Raw genomic sequence first — 21977 nt, 5'->3', positions numbered from 1 at the left:
CTAGCTTAGAATTTCTAGTGCATGTTGTATTATTTAAACAAAACGAAGGGTTCAATTTGAGAAAGCGAACATGAACCATTTTACTCAAATTTGGATGGAATATTTAGCTTTGTACGAACCAGAAAAAAAGTGAAGAAGGACCATTTTAAAAATTCAGACTTTTATACCATTTTGTACTACTTTTTGTACCAAACAGAAGAAAATCAAAGAATGGTCATTTTAACCAGCCAAGCAGAAAAAAGGAAAGAATTAACACATTGTACTGACCAGAAATGGAGAAGACATTTATTGAGGTGTCCTATTTCTTTTTTTTTTTATCAATATCATTTTGTATATTTTTGTGTCATCCAGAGAACAATTTAAATTGACTCTCCCGTCACTAAGAAAGGCTCATAAAATATTTCAACGTAAGATTTAACAAACCAGAGTTATGTCAAATTGTGTATAACAGACTCCATAGCAATTAGCGTTCTAAAGAAAAAAGAAGAAACAGCATACTTGACCAATTTGAATCACAGCAGAAGAAGAGATTATATCAAAGTAAGAAAAGTTTTCAAAGTTCCATGTTGCTGCAGATATTTAAGCAACGTTGCGAATGCGTTACCTAACATTTGTATTGCTAAGGTACTGCCTATTGCTCAACGATTCAATTATTTTGTAGAACTTTCTTTCCTCGTCTAAGTCCAAAAACACAAATATATATTTTTGCATTTATGTGTTTTTTTATAATGGAATATAAGTTTATGGAGTATATTTGGAAATAATAGAACATACATCATGATGTTGTATTGTTTTGAAACATATTATTAAACACGGAGAATGCATAGAATGCTTTTATTCTAGATATATAAATAGATGTATCACATTTGATTTGATTTTGCTGAAGAGCAGAAAAATGACTAGCATGGAGATTGTTTATGTTTCATCTAGAGAAAAAGAAATTCAGCGTGAAAACGAAAAACCTATACTGTTAATCCAGCCGTCTGACCCCGATTTGCCAGATGAATTACGTGATAAAGTGAGAATCATATATCCAACACAAGAAATAGAAGAAGTGTATTATTTTAGACGCTATAATAGATACAATGATGAAATACTCCCGGAAAGTGATGATGACAGTGTTTCAAATATTACCTGTTTTGAACTGGAAGCTAACGAGTGCGACTGTACTAGTGAAACTATTAGTGATACATGTGTTATACAATTATTTAATGAGTATACACCAAATTCAATATTATTATGTGAAGCATGTTCTAAACGTAATGAAAATTAAAAAGATCACAACTGTTTGCTGCAGCATGATTACGAATTATTGCAAAAGGGGTGGACGATCTCAATTAAACGTGAAATGAGAGAAAAAATCTATAAAATTTATTTAAAGAAGCATTTTAAAAGTTGTAATATTAAGAACACTTATACTTTGGAGAAAAAATTTAATCTGGTATATGAATACATTACAGAGTGTGATTATTATATCAACAAAATAGTAGAAATGTTTTTAGAGAAAGATAAACAATTATTTAATTCTGTAAATGAACACTGAGCCCACTGTAGCATATGCATTTGATTGTGTAAAAATAGAAGAACTTGAACTATTAAATGGATCAATTTGTAGTATTGTAATATTACAAACATTGGACTCTGGCAACTGATTTGTCAGGGAGAGGCAGTTTAAATCGTTCTCTGGATGACACAAAAATAATACAAAATGTAACACCACAAAGGTATATAATTCTGAGCTGTTTTCTTCTGATTGTTACAAAAATGAAATAGAGTAATACAAAATGGTATAAAAATATCTAGCTTTTTATAATGAACCTTCTTCCCTTTTTTTCATGCTTTTTCTGCTTGCTATAAAAGTGAATAGGTCAAACAAATTTGTTTTTCTATGGTTGGTACAGAAAGTAGACCTTCTCCGCTTTTTTAATTGCAAACAAAATTTATTCATTCTTCAATAGGTCACTCAAATTTAATAGCACAAAAAGGCTAGTTACCATTGACCTTTCTTGCTTAAGCTACTCAAATTTATTCTTTCCTTTTTCTGCTTGCTATAAAAGTGAATAGGTCACACAAATTTATTCCTTTGTTTGTTTAAATAGTACAACATGGTCAAGAAATTGGGTAGACCAAAAACACAAGAAGCTATAACATGCTGAGCTATTTAAAATGGTATTTCCTTGCTTTTTTCAATTTGATACAAATTTTTCAAAAAGGTGTAAAATTCTAACCCAGTTAAAAATGGTTCTCGTTGATAAAAAAAGAAATAGGACACCTCAATAAATGTCTTCTCCGTTTCTGGTCAGTACAATGTGTTAATTCTTTCCTTTTTTCTGCTTGGCTGGTTAAAATGACCATTCTTTGATTTTCTTCTGATTGGTACAGAAAGTAGTACAAAATGGTATAAAAGTCTGAGTTAGTTAAAATGGTCCTTCTTCACTTTTTTTCTGGTTCATACAAAGCTAAATATTCCATCCAAATTTGAGTAAAATGGTTCATGTTCACTTTCTCAAATTTAACCCTTCGTTTTGTTTAAATAATACAACATGCACTAGAAATTCTAAGCTAGATAAAAATGGCATTTCTCTTTGGTACAAAATGGTATAGATCACTTAAATTTATCCCTTCGTTTATTTAAATAGTTAATATGGTATATCTTTGCTTTCTTTCTTGTTACTCCATCCAAATTAATTTTTGCGTTACAGAAATTCTGCGCTAGTTAAAAAGGTCTTTTTTCGCTTTTTCTTTCGTTTATTTGAGTAGTACAAAATGGTTCTTTCTTGTTTGATATAAAAAAGTAGAACACCCAAATTTATTCTTTCGTTCATTGAGCTAGCATAAAGGTACCTTCTTCGATTTTTCTGGTTAGTACAAAAAACAGGTCACTCAAATTTATCCCATCGTTTGTTTAAATAGTACAAAAAGGTACAGAAATTCTCAGTTAGTTAAAATGTGTCTTCTTCGCCTTTTCTGATTAGTACAATTTTGTTCTTTCGTGAAAATACTCAGCTACAAAATTAAATTGCTCACTCATATTTATGCCTTCGTTTATTAGACTAGTTTAAAATGATCCCCTTTTTTTTGCTTATTCCTTTGTTTGTTGAAATAATACAAAATGATATAAAATGCTGAGTTAGTTAAACTGGCATTTCTCGTTGGTGAAAAATTGAATTTATCCCTTCGCTTCTTTAAATAGTACAACATGGTCAAGAAATTCTGAGCTATTTAAAATGGTATTTCCTTGCTTTTTTGTTTGCAAATATTACAAAAAGGTATAAAAATCTAAGCCTGTTATAAATGGTTAGAACATTAGGTATAAAAAAGCTGAGCTACTTAAAATGGTTCTTCTTTGCTTTTCTTCGAATGAGTACAAGAACTTAGACTACTCAAGTAATCCTAAGTTTTTTTAATGACCCTTCTTTCGTTTATTTGGGTACTACAAAATTGTACAGAAATATTGAACTAGTTAAAATGGGAATTCCTCAGTTTTTTCTCTGGTCTCACTCATATTTATGCCTTCGTTTACTAGACTAGTTTAAAATGGTCCTTTTTGCTTTTTTCCTTTTGTTTGTTGAAATAATACAAAATGGCCCTTTTTAGAGTTGACACAAATTATAAGTTCTTTGTTTATTTGAATACCCCAAAATGGTACAATTTCTTTGTTTTTTCTCGGTGGTATAGAACAAAATATTCCATTCTGAACGAGTTAAAAATGACATTTCTCATTGGTACAAAATTGAATAGGTCACTTAAATTTATTCTTTCGTATATTTAAATATTCAGCTAGTTCATTTTTTCTCGTTGGTATAAAAAGTAGAACATCGAAATTATTCTCTCGTTACAGAAATTATGAACTTGTTAAAATGGCTCTTCGTTTTTTTTCTGATTGATACAAAAATAGAACATTCCAGTTGGTACAAAAGAAAATAGTCAACCTAAATTTTATTCATACTTCACTTCTTTTTTTCTAGTTGGTACAAAAACAAAATACTCTATTCCTTCGTTTATTTGAATAATGGCCCTTCACTTTTTCCAGTTGGTACCTAAGGAAATAATACAATCAAATTTTTCTGGTTCGTAGAAAACTAAACACTCCATCCAAATTTGAGTATTACAAAAATGAAATGAAATTCTGAGTTAGTTAGAAAATAGTCCTTCTTGCTACAAAATTGGAAAGCTCACTCAAGAGTACAAAATAATATTGAACTTCTGAGCCGGTTAAATTTATCCGGTTGTTTGTTTCTTTAAATAGTACAAAATGATTTAAAATACGCAATTATTTCTCGTTGGTGCAAAATTGAATAGGTCATTCAAATTCACCCCTTCGTTCGTTTAAATATTAGAACATGGTCTAGAAAAAACGACACTTCTCATTGGTACAATATTCCTTCGTTTATTTAATTAGTACAAGAAGACCTCTAATTCTCAGCTAGTTAAAATGGCATTTCTCGTTGGTACAAAATTGAATAGGCCACTCAAATTTATTCCTCCTTCACTTTATCTGCTTTGTACAAAATTTATCAGTTGCTCCGTTTACAAGCTCTCGATGGTCATTATTTTGGAACTTGCAGTGATTGATGAACTATTACTAAATGTGGAAACACCACCTCAATATTTGGCTCCGTTTTCGAGTTTGACCTTTGACCTCGGTGGTTGACACTTTTGAGACATGTGGTCTTTGGTGACCGATTACTAAATGTGGAAACACCACCTCAATATTTGGCTCAGTTTTCGAGTTATTAGGTTTTAAGTATGTTGACCTTTGACCTCGATGATCATTATTTTTGGAACTTGTAGTAGTTGGTGGCCGATTACTAAATGTGGAAACAGCATCTTAATATGTGGCTCAGTTTTCGTGTTATTAGGTTTTAAGTATGTTGACCTTTGACCTCGATGATCATTATTTTGGAACTTGTAGCAGTTGATGACCAATTGCTAAATATGGGAACACCACTTCGATATTTGGCGCCGTTTACGAGTGATTGGGTTTTAAGTATTTTGACCTTTGTCCTCGATGATCATTATTTTGGAACTTGTAGTAGTTGATGACCAATTACTAAATGTGGAAACAGCACCTCAATATGTGGCTCAGTTTTCGTGTTATTAGGTTTTGAGTATGTTGACCTTTGACCTCGATGATCATTATTTTGGAACTGGTAGTAGTTGATGACCAGTTACTAGATTTGGAAACAGCACCTCAGTATGTCGATCCATTTAAGACTTATTTGGTTTTATGTATTTTGACCTTTAACCTCGATGACCACTATTTTTGAAACTTGTAGCAGTTGATGACCAATTACTATATGTGGAAACAGCACCTCAATATGTGGATCCATTTTCGAGTTATTAGGTTTTAAATACTTTGACCTCGATGATCATTATTTTGGAACTTGTAGTACCTGATGACCGATTACTAAATGTGGAAACAGCTCCTCAATATGCGGCTCTAGTTTTGAGTTATTAGCTTTTAAGTATTTGGACCTTTGACCTTGATGGTCATTATTTTGGGACATGTGGTACCTGATTACCAATTACTAAATGTGGAAACACCACTTCAATATGTGGCTCCGTTTTCGAGTTATTGGGTTTTAAGTATGTTGACCTTTGACCTCGATCGCCACTATTTTGGAACTTGTACTAGTTGATGATCTATTACTAGGTTTGGAAACAGCACCTGAGTATGTGGCTCCGTTTTCGAGATATAAGGTTTTAAGTATTTTGACCTTTGACCTCGATGGTCATTATTTTGGAACTTGTAGTACCTGATGACCAATTGCTAAATGTGGAAACAGCACCTCGATATGTTGTTTCGTTTTCGAGTTTGACCTTTGTTCACGATGGTCAGTAGTTTGAGAACATGCTTATGTCATTTCTGCTATGTTAAAATGTTCAAATAGGGGTTGAAAAAGGTAATCATAAAAGGGAACGAGTTCACCCCCTAAAAAGTGTTCATAAAAGGGAACGAATCTTATGTATTATCTGCTCTGCTATGTAATTTCATTAGGGGTGGAAAAAATGATCATCAAAGAGAATGAATGAATACACCCTCTAAAATGATTATCTGTAGACCGTGGGTGTTCGATTGTAATCTTTGCTCGTTATGTTAAAGTAAGGGTTGGAATGAGTTATGTGTTCTTATGTCATTTCTGTTATGTTAAAATAGGGGTTGAAAAATATGCTCATAAAAGGGAATGAACCTTATGTATTCTCTGGTCTGCTGTGTGTTCGTAGTCTAGGGATGGAGAAAATGAATACACCCCCTGTGCTATGTCCGCTATGTTTCGTAGTCTCTGTTATGGTAAATTAAGGGTTGGAAAATAAGCCATACAAGGGTTGAAAAATATGCTCATAAAGGAGAACGAGTACACCCTTGTTATGTTATGTACTCTTACGTGTTATCTGTTCTGCTGTGTGTGACGTAGTGTTATGTGTTATCTTCTCTTCTATGTGTTCGTAATCTTATGTGTTATCTCCTATGTTAAAATAGGAGTTGAAAAATATGCTCACAAAAGGGAACGAGTACACCCCTAAAATGGAGGTATAAAAGGGAACGAGTCTTATGTGTTATCTGCTCTGCTGTATGTTCGTTATGTTACGTAGTCTGATGTTATGCTATGTGGAAAATATGCTCATAAAAGGGAATGAGTTCACCCCCTAAAATGTGCTCGTAAAAGAGAACGAATACACTCCCTAAAAAGTGGTCATAAAAGGGAATAAATTCACCCCTAAAATGGAGGTCGTAAAAGACCGTGGGCTCACGGTGTAAGGTGCTCAATTTCCCAGGGGCTTCTGAATTGATTGATGTTGTGCGAAGCTGTTCCAGATCGATCCATTTTCTACTACTGAAGCAGAGCACAGAATCATCTCGTACGTGAGTGTGAAATTATTTGAGCTAAGGTAAGTATGTCCAAAAACAGAAATTTCGTCGGGTGTTTCTGCAGACCATATAGAAACAGTCCTCAAAATTTACTTGAAACATGCCACGAATCACTTCCAGTTGCCATTAGGATCTGACAAAGTTGCTCATTTTGGTGACTATAACTTGGGCTTAGATATGGATCGACAGTAAACATGGGATAACATCAGACCCTTTGTCGACAATTCTATTCAAGGACTCGATTTGGGATAGTACAATATTCATAACGTGCGTAAAAATAACAGCTTAGGTTATGTCATCTGTATATTTCAAACAGAATGTGTCATCTCATATACAGAGTTGCTTCTCCCAGACCGCGAGTTCCCCGTTCCATATGTTACTCCGGAAACCAGAAGCCAGCAATCCAACTCAAAAAGAAAGTTTGTGCCTGACTGAAGGAAGGCCTATTTGGTGAAATTTGTAAAAAACTACAGGTGTTACAGTGAACACTTTTAATAGATGGAACAATAGACGAGACTGGGTTATTTCTCCGATGTTTTTAATGCAACAATAATAAATACTTTGTACTGTTTAAAAAAATAAAATCAATGAAATTTCCAACAAGGCACGGCGAACAGAGTTGCCATACATTCCGAAATAAGTAAAAGCTTGTGGCGTGCATTTCCAAATGAACACACATTCTTAAAAGAATTTCTGATATAGGAAAAAAGCTATTGAGAAGCAGCGAATACTATATTTTTTACAACTAAACTATATATTTTTTAAAAAAAATCAGACACCAGCATCAACAACACTAAACAATTTTGGTCTTAGGTCTAAAACTTCTAGCATACCTCTAGTAAGGTACAATGATGCATCAGGTGCAAACTTGAGGGAAAACCAAAAATTTTAATGAGTTATTTTGTAATAAATTCTAAACTGCATAATCAACGTACTTCCTTTTCAATCCGTTTGCTCGTCCATTTTATCTCATTTATCTATCACTTCTGCACTTTTGTTTTCTCTCCGGCTTGAGAGCCTCTGGCCAGGACAACATAAACAAAACCTTTCTGCGTTCGACGTCATCTATTATTTCTTTTCCGTTTTCGCTCACTTTTCATAGATGCGTCAGGGAAACCTTTTTTCCCTGTTCTTGGAAAACAGCCCGTTTCTCTCCCATTTATAAATCTGGATTAGAAAGTTATGTCTCATCCTGAAGCAATACCTCGCTGCCCAGAAACATATGAATCCTCTACGAAAAAATTATCGAAAACATTACTTCCGGTTTAGTACAATGCCACAGTTTGTATTGGAGGGTGGATGGCCCATCTGCCATCAGAGGTAGCCAAATCGTAATTTTTTTTGGTTCGCATTTCCATAAAATGTAAGTAAAACTTTCATTAGGTTTCAGTCGCTGTTTCATTTTTAACATCCCTAACATCAAAAATAATACAAGAAGACCACATCTGTATGAGTTAGCATTAGTACTAATAAATGAAAACCTGAAAGCCCGTTCTGAAATCTCAACTTTGAAAAAAAAATTGCTGCTGTTCTTGGCACATTATAGAAAGCAAAATACCGATGATGAACCAGTCTAACATATCCGAAGAGATATCTTTTACATCTCCTGTTCAAGACAAAACAGAACTCGCCTTCAATGTAATGATTGTTGAAAAAATGTGTTCAGAAGGCAGTCAACAATTACTACTACTTGCAATACATGCCAACAATCTATGAAAGAGGGCAGTGACATGAAGGTTGATTAATTTTGAACTCGCCTGGCATCTACATATTTTGGAAAAACATGTGCAAAAAGCACTCAATGATTACTGCTCCCTGCAATAAATATCAACATTATCACAGCTAGCTCAGTGACATGGATGTTGATTAGGTTAGATTCTGTTCTTTTGTGTTTTGTTCAGTGTGCACTCATACTGTGTTGTAATTTAATTTAAAGCAAAACTATACTTTTGGTCAACAATGATTTGTTTTAATTTACTAAACCTAAATGCTCCAAAACATGCTGAAATATGTGCCAGGACGTTCTGTGCGAGCAAAAAGCACCATACAGGAATTGATTGAAAAATGGCAGCGTACAGGATCGGTTCAAAATGCTCCCAGGAACAGACGACCATCTGTCTGCACAACTGAATTAAAGATGCAGGTGGAGGAGATAATGACAAGAAGTACGTCGTAAGTCAACCAGGAGATTGAGTCAACAGGTTCATACGGGTGAGAGAAGTTGCAGATGTGTTTTAAGGGGACTGAAGTTAAACCAGTACCGGATAAGTGTTGTGCAAGAGCTGAAGGAGTCTGACCTGCAGAAGAGGGTGCATTTCTGTTCATGGCTGTTGAGCAATGTCACCAGACTTGTCCACGTGTGACTTTTACTTATGGGGACTCTTAAAGGGAAGAGTATACGAAACAAATCCACACACAATGGAAGAACTCAAGACCAGGATTCAGGATGTCACCAATAGCATTACAACACAAGAACTGACAAGGGTATATATTAATCTCCTCAATCGTGCTCACATGTGTGTTGAAGTGGGCGGAGGACACTTTCAGCACCTGCTGTGAAGGTGATTAGTCATATTCAATACATTACATTTCATTTCTGTGTTTTAGTTAATCATATTCAATACATTTCATTTTATGTGTTCACTTTACGGGCCGGTTTTACGTGCCGCACCCTGTATAAATATATGCGGTAAAAACGGGCCTGCGCAACCACGTATCAACCAGCAAGATGCAGCCAAATCGCAGATGATCCAGAAAGCCTTAGTGTTGAAATAGCCATGGAACATGTTTGTTCCGCTATATCTACACTTGAAGCTGATAAAGAAGATGCACCCTGATTATAGATGTCGCTTAAACTAATTTCCGTTATCTCCATTACATTAATGTAGACTCAAGAAGGGGTATATTTGAAGTCATTATTTTCAGATAAACATTTACTTGAGGAATCGTCATTCAAATCTTCCTCGGCGTCAGTCATTTTTTACTATGCTGCAATCCCTGTGACGGCAAGGCAAAAGCGCAGTTCGTAGAGTAGATGCGGCACCAATTTGCCGTAATATCTGCCAATTTTACGAACTTAAAACGTCTTCCAAAGCACATTCCGTTACAAAATACAGGTATGTCATTTAAAATACTTAATATTTCCTTTAATATTATTGTAAACCTCTTTTGTAGGACTAATCGAGAACTTATCATTTTTTCAGAATTTAACATCTTGCGAGTACGCAAAATCTCTCTATATCCTAAGTAGAGTTACATGTCTTGCCAAACCTGATACCAAACTATATCCTATTCAACACCGTTTGCATGCTTGTTTATTGAAATGTTTTAATAAAGCCACCTCCAAATGCGAAATGACTGTAAATGTTTTTCTACTCTCCGTACGTGTGGTTATTGTCTTGTGTGAATTAACATGTGATTTATTATGTGTGAGCCTTGAGAAAACGATATCTTTGCTCTTGAATCTCTGTGGTGTTTTATTTTGTTACTGAAATTTCTTCTAAATTTGAACGTAGACTTTACACTTTTCCACAATTTTTCGCGTATGACGTTTTCTTCCTGTTGGTCAAAAACGTATAACGTTGAATAAATTCAATTCCAGCGTCCTTGCACGAGATATTTTTTCCTCTGTGGATTGACATTTTGTAGATAGATGTGAAAGTTGAATGAATGTCTTTCCACACTCTTTGCACGTGTGATTCTTTTCTCCTGTGTGAATTAACATGTGTCTAGTCAAATCTGAACGTCGATTATATTACTTGCCACTCTTTTGGCATGTGTGATGCTTTTCTCCTGCGTGGATTGACAAGTGTGCAATCAAATGTGAAGGTCGATTAAATGATTTTCCGCAAATTTGGCAAGTGTGATTTTTTTCTCCTGTGTGGATTAACATGTGCGTAACCAAATCTGAACGTCCATTAAATGACTTACCACACTGTTGGCATGTGTGACGCTTTTCTTCTGCGTGTATTGACAAGTGTGCAATCAAATGTGAAGGTCGATTAAATGATTTTCCGCAAACTTGGCAAGTGTGTTTATTTTCTCCTGCGTGGATTGATAAGTGTGTAATCAAATCTGAACGTCGATTAAATGCCGCACCACACACTCGGCAAGTGTGATGCTTTTCTTTTGTGTGGATTAACGTGTGTGTAGTAAAATATGAACGTCGATTAAATGATTTGCCGCAAACTTGGCAAGTGTGATTTTTTTTTCCTGTGTGGATTAACATGTGCCTAACCAAATTTGAACGTCGATTAAATGATTTACCACACTCCTGGCATGTGTGATGCTGTTCTCCTGTCTGGATTGACATGTGTGTAGCCAAATGTGAACGTTGATTAAATGCCTTACCACAATCTCGGCCCGTGTGATGTTTTTCTCCTGTGTGGATTAACGTGTGTGTAGTAACATATGAACGCCGATTAAATGATTTGCCGCAAACTTGGCAAGTGTGGTTTTTTTCACCTGTGTGGATTAATATGACTAACCAAATTTGAACGATATTTAAATGCTTCACCACACTCGTGGCAAGTGTAATTTTTTTCTCCTGTGTGGATTAACAGGTGCCTAACCAAATCTGAACGTCGTTTAAATGCCTTACCACACTCTTGGCAAGTGTAATTTTTTTCTCCTGTGTGGATTAACATGTGCCCAACCAAATCTGAACGTCGATTAAATGACTTACCACACTCTTGGCATGTGTGATGCTGTTCTCCTGTGTGGATTGACATGTGTGTAGCCAAATTTGAACGATATTTAAATGCTACACCACACTGTTGGCATGTGTAATGCTTTTCTCCTGTGTGGATTACCATGTGTCTAGCCAAATGTGAACGTTGACTAAATGCCTTACCACACTCTTGGCAAGTGTGATTTTTTTCACCTGTGTGGATTAATATGTGCTTAACTAAATTTGAGCGTAGATTAAATGACTTGCGACACTCTCGGCATGTGTGATGCTTTTCTCCTGTGTGGATTAACGTGTGTCTAGTGAAATTAGAACGTCGATTAAATGACTTTCCGCACTCTTGGCAAGTGTGATTTTTTTCTCCTGTATGGATTAACACGTGTTTAGCCAAACTTAAACTTACACGAAATTTCTTTCCACATACTCCGCAGATGTGGGATTTCTCACTTGTATGCATTAAATTCCCGCTTGACATATTTGAGCTTTGACTAAAGCGTTCATCAGTGTCTTGGTACGTATGACGCTTTCCACTTTCCTGTGTCAGCATATGTCTTGACAAACGCGATCGATGAAAACCTTTGGCAAACTGCATCGAAGTATGATATTCCTGATCTGAATGAGAAATGGCTTTCTTTAATATAATAAACGTATTCTCTTCTCCGTGGGAAGCATATACGTTATCGGACCTGTAACATATTCAACAAACAACGAAATGTGATTGGAGATAATGATTAAGTAGCAACAATAAAAAAAAATATCATTGGCTATATTTCATGATAAAATTACCCTCAATTTGTTTTATTACATGAAATATTGTAGAAATATCAACTGGAGTACCATTGAGAAGTCTCCATATCTTTCTACTTTCAAAATAAGAGCCTGTAGCTTTTTCAATATATCAAATTGAACAATCCTTTGTATCGTGGCGGTCATAGGTCATTGACCATGTAAAGGTGACTGCTTTGAAACAAATGGAGAGTATGAGAAGTAAATGTCATATCTGTAGCTTCGTGTGGAAAAAAACAAATTTTTGATCCAAAGGTTTAATAACAACTCAACGTATTAATAAAAACTGTACCGAAGATTATTCACTTATATTATCATAAAAGGAACACGAAAGTCTTTTTCAAAAAAAAACAAAAAAAGAACATACAACTTTCCAAGCTGACGCAGAGAAACTTAACGTAACCAGACTAAAGATGAATCGTTTAAGCGTGTTGATCGTGGTTCAGTGGTCTAGACGCTTGACCGGTGAACTGGAGGTTAACAGGGAAGGAATTTATTTCCATTTCTCTACTTTATCTTCCAAATTATAAGAACAATATGACTAATTACTTTATTTTAAAATAATATGAATTACTTCTAAACTTTAAAGAATTTGGACGTTAAAAAATTTAAAATTATTTGACTGTACTTTATACAACTAACAATATGATTTTCTTAAATTCAATTTCCATTTGAACTAAATGTAGGGTAATTGTTTAGTATAGGGGCCATAAACTAGCAAAACGTAGGACAATTTACGGAACAAATGAGTCGACAGTGATGTACAAATACTCAAGAAAGTACCGAACACAATTTCTTTTAGGGGGTACAGGATTTTCACGAACCGTAAGTGTAAGAGGAAGTGATTTATGTGAGAAAAGAAAGTGAATTGCTGGTAACGAAGATAGAAAACAACGTGCCCTGCGGGGCTCTATCCCGCCTTCACTGGCTACGCTCGCTCGGCAATGCTGTCTGAATTTAATGTTGGTAACGTAATTTAACATATGAAATCATAAAACAACCGCATCAGAATAGAATATCGCAAAAAGTAGGCGCATATGCATGTCCACCAATTAAAAACAATAGCCAAAATAGCAAAGTACTAAATTACAAATAATGGAAAGGAACCATTTTAAAAGTAATTTAGAATTACGTAGAAATAGAGATGTAGCACTATTAATAAACCCTGAAATAGTGTTAGTAATAGACGTCGGTCTGTCTCCTGTCTCTGGCTTGAATTTTTGAATAGGTACTTGGACTTCACTTACATGTAAATTAAAGCATGACATTTCGAGAAATGGGCTGGAAGAGAGGTCGTGTGGCAATATTACATGCAAAATTATAAACATAAGAATTTTTCCTGCAAGTACTGCGAACATACATATTTAAGCCCCAATGTTGAAAAAATTGTGGGACATGTGTCTTCTGGCAGTTACCCAACCTAATTTGTTTATAACATGTAAAAATTTAATATGTTTATATCAGTGGTAGAGTCAAGTTTCGAAAATCCACTTACATGTAAACTTAAACTTTTTAGCCGTTGAAAAGTATGCGGACTTACTATACCATTTTTGAAACATATTTTCTTTCGTAGAACATATTGAAAATAAATATCCGTTTATGCGTACTCTCTAAATATAATAAACTATTAATAAAATAACATAACATCGTTCAGAATATACATTTTAAAGACTCCTCTGGGGACAACTGTAATAATATACTGTGATATAAAAACGAATTTAACTTTGAACTTATATAAACAAACAGAATGCATTTTCATGTGTTAATGTTCATAAATTGCCGGAAAACTCTCATTTTTGGGAATCTTCCCGAAAAATATCTTCCTGGGAATTTACCCACCACTAGTCTTGTCATTTTCTCGTCATAGGACAGTTTGTGCATGTGGATAAATCCTTGGCCGTTGTTCGAATTGCTAGCGCGTGCCATTTGTGCACAGGGTGCCGAGTTCGATTCCCGACGTAAAAGTGCTAAAAGTTAATTTTACAATCAGTTACTTTAATTAATTACCCGTCATCAGCGCAGAAGTTAGAGGCAAAAAAGATACAAAATCTATTAGTTTCGAGTAGCATGTTCTTAATTATATGATATTGTACTTAAATTCTGAGTTGCAAAATAAATTAATATCAGTATAGAATATGTATTGTAGGTGAGCTGCAAAGTGGTACTATTCTATTTTTATTTAAGACACGGTGTCTGAGTGGCAAAGCTCTGCTTTTTCGTTTAGCTTCCATCAACCGGGTTTTGTAGTTGAAGAACAAAAACGTGTACGTGGGTTTTCGCGGTATTCTGCCGTTTCTTTCCACTTTTCTCACTCTACCATTCACTCATTGGTGTCGTCACCGTCTGCCTCGCTGCATAATTAAGTAACATTAAAGTAGAAGTAATAAAAACTAGAACCCTTTCTTCTTAATATATAAAATGATTAGCCCGCTGGGCGGACTGAGGCTTAAAAAGCATAAATCACATTTGGCCTAAGTAGTAAATTTTTAAATATACAACCATATTTCTCAGGCCTAACTTTGTAAATATGCTTTACAACGACATTTATTGGACAGTTCTTTCTGGAAAACCTTCAAAGCACAACTGCATAATTAAACCTCCAATTGCTGTAAATAAAAATATAATACAACTTTCAACAATACAATAAAATACAAAAAAAATACAACTTTCTTTACAGTTTCCAGCTAAAGATATTCTTACAACTTTCTAAATTGTAGAAAGCACAAACACCTTATTTGTTACACTTAACTCCTAAATATGAAAAGAAATAAATTATTTATTCAGTAGAGTTGGTTGTAGAATAGTTGCAAGTAAAAGGTACAAATCCGAAACAAGTTAGGAAAATATTTCCAATCCTTATTCTTGAAATATTATCAAACTTGTTATTGGTAGTAACAGTTTTTCCGCTTCACAACACAAAAGATATAATTTAAAATTGTCTTATCGGTAATAACTGAGAGAAACAAATTTGTTGCTATATGATACAATATAAAACATACAAAGTGCAAAATACAACTTAGATAGGAAACTATTACCACTGGAGCCTCCTGTGTTTTAAATTTAGGTGAATTTCCTATTTAGGTAGATGCTGGAATGGATTGTTTGTTAGAAAACAAATTACGAACAGTGGCAGATCCAGAAAAGTAGTATGAGAGGTGCTTGATTTAAAAAGACTTTTTTTTTTTAAGAAAACACTAGACTTTTGGAGACTGGGCTTGCAGCTTATACACGTAGGAATCACTAGCAATAGATTTTTAGGCGTATCTTTACTTTGACTCAAACAGTGACTGCAACGATTTAACTGATCCGGTGTTGGGAGCAGTTTAGGAATGATTCCCAATTACTCCAATTTGCTCCCAGAACTGGATCAGTTGAATCGGTTATAGTTACTGTCCAAGTCAAAATAATGTACAATGTTAAGAATTATATTATAAAGACAAGGGCCAAAATGTTACTAAACACCATTCTTAATCAATCCAGGTGAAGTGGTGACTATCAATATTGATATCTATATGGGGACTACCAACCCACCTACACCCTACTCAAGTACAATAAAAAGATCCAAAAAAAATCATATTTAGTCAAACCACTACTATAAAGCTAACGTAAGAAGGAAAAAAAATTAAAAAATCATTCATCACTAATTATAAATCAGTGAAGCATGACAAGGAAAAATAAATTGCATTTCACCAAGATGATGGAACAACCACAAGCAAAGCAAATACTTCGCCAAATACTCAAATGCAAAGCAAATCAAGAATAAAAATAATATCAATTAAAAAACGAAAGCACTCGCCGTTTCGTCATACCAGAACACTCATGAATAATGAACTCAAAGTTTCTGATTCCCGAAAACCTAAGATAGCAGCAACACATGCGCAATACTCAACTACACATTACTGAAAATGTTCCTTTCTGCACAGACGTCGATTTATTAAAACGAGCTAACTTGTTATTATGACAAATAAGACTAACCAATAAACGCTCACTTTTACCATACGTCGGAATATCTTCAGCGTTCGACCACAACCATCACAGGTTTTCTCTAACTCAATTGAACCACAGTACTGAAAGGCCATATGAGTTCATATCCGAATCTAATACAAACTTATTTAAAAACGACAAGTTCAAATTCTTTATATTAAATTCATGTTACGGTGTCTCAATCGCACTTGCTAACTCGATCGTCGCCATGAAACGAAAACTCAGGTACCCGCTCACCGCATTCCACCAGCAACAGCACACAGGCACAAGCAGACAGAACATGTGACCTCACAGTACCAAACTGCCATATGACTGTACAGAGACACTTAATGGGAAAAATATGAACTACCGCCAATCACGGAACTAAGACGTTACACCAAAAACTAGAACAATTCCAAGTGACTCACACATAACAGTTCCCCCGTGACTAAACCTGTAAGAACCGATTAAAGTCACTGTTTTTGTGTTTAATTACAGACTTGCCGTTAAAAAAAAAATCAATTTTGGGTAGGTTTCAGCCTGAAAGTTACAAACCCCGTAAATCTTAAACTGATTAGTGTCCCGATCATATTCTTGGACAAAGCAAATAACCAAATCAAATCAGTTTAATAAAAATGATTTTTTTCTTTTCGTCAGCTGGCACTTTTGTGGGACATATGTTAAACTATTAGAATGTGGTTCCATAATCGGTACCAGAAAATACATAATTTCCTTTACAAATCTCGATAATTCAAACTAAGTACTGATACCGGTACCATCATTATAATATCAATGTTACTAAAATGCATGCAGTTTTGTGTAGAATGTAAAATGTTTAAATGCTGAATGAAAACATTGCATGGAAACGTATGTTCAACATACCTTTTTGTAAGTTGTTGAAAGTAACCACACCTATGAAACATTTCACATTTCAATTTCAACAATTGCATCGAAGTCCAATTATAAGCGCTAGTATTCTACGAAACTGACTTAACTTTGACAGAAATTCTTTTAGACAGGGTGTTTTTACAGTAACTGCTATCCATACTACTATAACAAACCCTCCCGGTAATTAGAACTGATGCTAACCCCCAGCAATATATATATATATATATATTTTACTGCGTAGTTGAAACTTCCTGTTTACAGTTCATGGTTCTACCGATAAAGGACTATGAAACTCTTTTCATATTTCGTGCAAACTAACGACCGATGTGCAAAGTAACCCCGTGTTACGTTATCTAGTAACCACTGTAAACGAAATGGAGTATAAAAATTGAATATGCCAAATCATGACACGGAACTAGAAAAATGTTTGGGAATGAAGGAATCCATATAATTAAGAAATTACGTCCTTAATGTATTGTGGTACTTCGGAACACAAATATGCAAGCAAAGAAAGCATTTCAGAGTGTTATCTATAAAATACTTAGGAACGTTCAAGTACACATTCGACACGCAAGACATGTAAGTTTATCCTAAATAAATTATTTTGCGCTATCCTCGTTTACCAACATTCTGCGTAATGCCCTTATCTGCACAGCAATCTTCTTTTTACTGGCCATCTAGCGCATGCTCGTTACAGTTGCTTGTACATCGATTCATATTCATGTAGGTTTACTAAGCCCCTAAAGTGATCCTATATTGAGAAATGGAGGTCCATACCATAGAAATGATTCCTGGGAATTTAAAAAAGTAGACTTCCTTGAAAGAAATTAGTCCAGCAAAAATGGATTTGTGTAAGGACCTCTACAATTAATGAACATCCATTGTTGGCTCATTATTCTTGATTTTGTATTTTGTCAATATCTTTCTAAGCCCTCCGGAGGAATGAGGCTAGACTCCTTTGAGCTAAATTCTGAGTAAAATTACAAACGCCTATAGTTTTTATTCCAGTATAATACATTCCACGTTTAATTTGGAAAATTTTAGAATGAACATTATTCTCGCAATTTATTTTACAAGTCTCTATATAAATAAAACAATATCGTCGAGTACCTATATTTTAAACATGTGCAATAATTAGTGACTAATGTGTAATCAATAACAAAAGAATCATTTATTTAAGATATAAACTACATAAGACTTGTTTGAGCTGTAGTTTATATCTTGAAAAAAAAATATTCCTTTATATCTTGACAAAACATCGATTCCTTGTTATTATTTGGTATACAGCTAGTGTATGTGTGCCACGCCATTCCCAAATTGTAGATTACTAACTTACGTTCGATATATCTCCCATATATAAATACTTTTTGTGAAGCATTTCTTTTAACCAACAATTTTCCGAACCCATGTGACCGTATTATCAATCTGAGCCAATTAGTATATGAAAAAATGAACATTACCTTTCTGGCCGAACTGAATTTAAATTTTTTGTGGTTAGTTGTTGGGAGTCATTAGAGTACGACGCGCAAGTCTCCTGAACCACTACTTTTCGTAGCGTTTCTATATAACTTTCAAATGCAGGATCATCTTCTACTGTTAATTCTGATTTCACCTTATCAACGTTTAGTTTCACATCCAAAGAACACATAGCTGTATCCTTGTCCATTGTTTGCTCTCCTTCCGTTGTAGATAATATTAACTCTTTGTTGTCAGTCATCAGTGCGTTTGTCCAACCTTTCCCTTCGAGTGGATCTTCCTGAGGTAAGTAATAAACAATTTCTTCTTTACACATCAATTCCAACTTAACAGACGCCTCACCAGCCATTGTGAATTGAAATATAATAAGAATTTAACACTGGTCTTAACTTCCCTTATATTTTTTGCCAGTTAATGGAATGATTTACGAGAACTTTCAGAAAAGTAACTTTATTTGTCCAACCTTCTTCTGCGGTTGCGTATTTCTTTCGTAAAGTGATTCTAGGTTACTAGAATTAATAAGGTTGGAAGTGTTGCCAGATATGAAGATTAAAAAGTAGCGTAGCTGTGCTTCAAGAGTAGCGGATTTGAACTACTTGTAGCCCAAACATAAAAATAAATTATATTGTATGTGCTTTCACACACACACACACACACACACACGTATATATATATATATATATATATATATATATATATATATATATATGGGGGACACGCAGTAATGTTTTCTCTCTCTTGACAAAATGAGTCATTTTTCAGCGCGGGGCGACTCATTATTTTTTAACTTAGGGATGTAGCGACTACAGCTTTTGTTCTTTATTATGCAGGTTATTTTACGTAAATTTATATTTATCATTTCATTCTTATTTAGGGTAGGTTAGATTACATTTTGTATGGTTGGGTCTGGTTAGACTAGGGAGGTAAGTTGGCTTTATGGTTAAGTTAGGTTGGAATAGGATAGATAAGATAAGCATAAAATTTAATACTAATTATCAGCAAAGAGTTCACTCGCATAAAGATCACATACTACTGAATGCTTAGTAATAAACTTAATCTATATTCTTTTTCTGTCTAACCCAGCAATATTTTACTATTTTACATATCGTAAAATTAATTAATAATATAACAAATACAAAATCATTTATTACTCACCACATATTTAAAATTGTATAGCAGAGAAAATGTCGGTAGTCTCCTCATCTTCGTTTTCGGCTGGTTGTTATAGATTGATGAATTAAACCTGAACATTTTTGTTGATGGTGTAAAGTTAAAACAGCATATATTTCTGTCTTCAAACATCATTTTAACTCGGAGAATCGTAGAAATAAGTTTTAACCCCATTCTGTTTCGGAGTTTTGTTTTTGTTGCAGTTACTTTCGAAAACACTCTTTCAACTGTTGCATTGCTAATTGGTAAGCTGTACATAGTCAGTGCAAATTGAAACAATTCTTTCAGAACGAGAACACCAGCAGAATTTTTAATCGTTATTCCTTTGCACCAGAAATCTGCTCCATTTGTTGGTACGCCATCAGGAAAAATATTATCACAGTCCATTGTCAGCAGGGAACACCACTGATTTTCTATCTCACCAACCTGAGACCCCTTAGATAATAATTGTAATGGTAGAGCGGAAAATGGCGGTCGCGTGTGAGACAAACAGATTTTAGGAGAAAGGTTACGAATCTTTAGTAGAATTTCAATATTTCTGGGAATACGATTTAATAGTTCCTTACACGCCCTTTCTAAGAATTGGAAACAACGCTGTTGTATGTAGCGCCCTTGTTCTGAAGATATATTGCCTGAAGCTAAGTTTTCTGCTAATAAATTGGAAAATTCATGACCGAAATCAGCATTTTCGTATGAAAAGTAATCATTTTCATCAACATTATTCAAAATACTTTCAATGTCAACAATTGCGCAAGTAGGACGTAAAATTCTTCTCAACAATGATGACTCAAAGCTGCGTAAATCTTCTAACACACTGCAGATATCGGCGGTATCCTTTTGGAATAGTAAATTTATTTTCTCAAACTCACTTAGTACCGGCATCATGAATGTTAAATATAATTTATTCCCGACATCAGAATACATAGCAGATAACTCCCTAGCATAATATCTATCACAGTTAGAATAAACTATATTAAAATGCAACTGCAAAGCATCGCACTGATGTAGGATTCTCTTTACACAGTTGCTTCTTGCTAGCTACCGTGTAGAAGAAAGAGGAAGAATTTTCAAGGATTCCTCCCCATCGTTTATCAATTTATATAGTTCCATATAGGAATCATTACGCAAAGCAGATCTGTGAAACCAGTTATATGTTTCTCTGAGCAAATAATCTATATTTCCAGGTAATTCCTCTGATGCGTGTGAACACGATAAATGAAGAGAATGGCAGATGCACTTTATTAATATTATATTTGGATTTTCCTTTTTTATGTGTGTGTAAAGAGAATTATTATTACCGCACAGATTAGATGCACCATCAGTTGCAATAGAAAAGCATTGCTGAATATTTATATCAATAGCGGCCCAAGTAACCAAAATGGCTGGGCCAACGTTAAAATATGGTTGCGTTGATTTTTGGTGACAAAAGCAACGTTGGTCCAGTGTTGTTTACGCCGTTATTTGCTACCAACCAAGTCCCAGTGTTGGCCCAACATCATTTTACGTTGAAATAATTGTTGAATTCAACCAACCTTTTTGCAACAGTGGGCCATTGTTGATTTTAGGTGTATTTTTTATTTATATATAATATATATTAATGGAAAGTAAAACAAATATTAAAACAGAAGAAAACACAATTACGTAATTTAGATGATATTTTTCATGTTGAAATTACCAGATTTTCACGTCTAGTTCATACTGTGGACGGTAGGAGGCAGGAGTGATTCCTACCCAGAGTGCATCAGGCGAACCGGCAGACGTCAGCCCAGCGTAGTGTATATACGCAGGGGCGGATCCAGAATATGATCAAGGGAGGGGCTAAACCATATTTTGCCGTTTTATCCAATGTAAAGCAGGATTGAAGCCCATTTTATCCAGTGTATACCTCGGCGTCAAGGGGGGGCTATAGCCCCTATAGCCCTCCCCTTGGATCCGCCACTGTATATACGAACAATGCGCCGAGCAGTGGATTCCGTTTGCTGGATTTCGGTAAGTTTTCATGCAATTTTATAATTATTTCATGTCATTGTAGATATGTTCAGTAGCATGCCTAACTTATATATAATAAGTGGTTGTAGTTCAATACGCAATTAAAACTTTCGGTGTACATAAAATCCCGTGTTGTGCTCGCTA

The 21977-nt window shown here is 34.6% G+C and overlaps 1 protein-coding gene across 2 annotated transcripts; it reads right to left on the bottom strand.

Moving 5' to 3' along the window:
• Window positions 1-1425: 1425 nt before the first annotated feature.
• On the bottom strand, window positions 1426-19195 carry LOC145690916 (uncharacterized). Of its 2 annotated transcripts, none has more exons than XM_081766351.1 (2): window positions 18659-19195; window positions 1426-12247 (listed from the first exon to the last, which is right to left on the bottom strand). In XM_081766351.1, the coding sequence occupies exons 1-2, from the start codon at window positions 19021-19023 to the stop codon at window positions 11335-11337; spliced, it is 1278 nt and encodes a 425-aa protein (XP_081622477.1). In that variant the 5' UTR covers window positions 19024-19195; the 3' UTR covers window positions 1426-11334. The 2 variants fall into 2 exon arrangements, with proteins under 2 accessions (XP_081622477.1, XP_081622478.1); XM_081766352.1 differs by lacking the exon at window positions 1426-12247 and adding an exon at window positions 14849-14953.
• Window positions 19196-21977: the final 2782 nt, after the last annotated feature.

This window comes from Thermobia domestica, chromosome 7 (assembly GCF_964235325.1).
Source record: "Thermobia domestica chromosome 7, izTheDome1.hap1.1, whole genome shotgun sequence".
NCBI classification, from domain to species: Eukaryota; Metazoa; Arthropoda; class Insecta; order Zygentoma; family Lepismatidae; genus Thermobia; species Thermobia domestica.
This window is presented reverse-complemented; position numbering and strand designations above follow the sequence as displayed.